The sequence below is a fragment of the Hippocampus comes genome, unplaced genomic scaffold (assembly GCF_001891065.2).
Source record: "Hippocampus comes isolate QL1 unplaced genomic scaffold, H_comes_QL1_v1.1 C16896594, whole genome shotgun sequence".
Taxonomy (NCBI): domain Eukaryota; kingdom Metazoa; phylum Chordata; class Actinopteri; order Syngnathiformes; family Syngnathidae; genus Hippocampus; species Hippocampus comes.
Window position 1 is genome coordinate 1 of NW_017840732.1, and position 1138 is coordinate 1138.

General features: G+C 51.9%; 1 protein-coding gene across 1 annotated transcript; it reads left to right on the forward strand.

Moving 5' to 3' along the window:
- Nucleotides 1–284: 284 nt before the first annotated feature.
- Nucleotides 285–816, forward strand: LOC109509430 (transcription cofactor vestigial-like protein 2; the record flags this gene model as incomplete). Its single annotated transcript, XM_019859281.1, has 1 exon — nt 285–816. A coding segment is annotated over one exon (483 nt), but the record flags the coding sequence as incomplete, so codon positions are not given.
- Nucleotides 817–1138: the final 322 nt, after the last annotated feature.

Here is a 1138-nt window from a genome sequence, read left to right on the forward strand (position 1 = left end):
TGGGTTGACTTCCCCTTTAAAAATGCGAAACAGGCTTCACTTGCTCTATCCAGTGCTTTTCTACCTTTTAGGGCTTCAAGTAGTTTTACACGGTAACCTCATTCACCCTTATACAAAGATGAGAAGAAATACTTGTATACATAGAGACGATAGGAAAGTAACGCCTCATTCGCACACTGATGATATTTCTGGTTGAGACACAATCACGTCACCACCCGAGCCACGTGGCGCTGAAGTAACGCTCCACGAGCCATTGAGTCATTGTACTTGATGTCATTCACTAGCATTCCGCTGTGTTCTCTCTCTCATCAGACACGCCTTCACCGAGCAGCCGACGAAGCTTCCCTCCATCCTTCTGGGACAGTAACTACTCGTCACCTCAAAGCCGTGCGCACTGCGAGACGGCGGCTCCTTCCTATTCCATGGACCCCTACGCCTCGGGGCTACACCCGGGTCTGCCGCACCCGCACGCGCACCCGCACGCTCACCCACACTCCCATCCTCACCCTCACCCGGCGGAGAGTTGGGGCTACACACAGGCTCAGGCCTACGGGCCCCCGAGGCCCCTCCATGAACTGTACTCACCCTCCACTTTGGAGCCCCACTACGGGCCCCTGCTCATGCCCGCTGTTCGGCCGGCCCACCTGCCCACCTTGCCGAGCCACTACGAAGTCAGCAAGCTGGAGCCCACGGCCTCCTGGCCCGGTCTGCTACCTCCGGGGGACGTCGGTCAGACATTGGCCCTCAACATGGACGCAGGTAAATGACGGATTTTCTCTCTGAAAATGTAGCCCAGGGATGAGTAACTTCAATGCTGGAGGGAGCCTCAATTTTTCATCACTGCTCGTGGCAGGCCATGTCGGACCACACACTTCCTCAGCAGATGTATGAGAAAAAGGCTACTTTAAATATGGACAAAGAACCACTATCCTAACCCAACAATAAAGTGTTTGAAACAAACAACAAAATAACCTTTTTCCAGTGCAAAAGGCTTTCTCGCATAAAAACTACCATGCAAGGGTGGCACAAAACCTCTTAACAAGAAACCACCTTTTTCCCCCACAAACATGTACTCTTAAGATACTATAAGACACAAGTGATGAACAATTGCGAGATTTTCAAGAGCGGCGAATGTTGC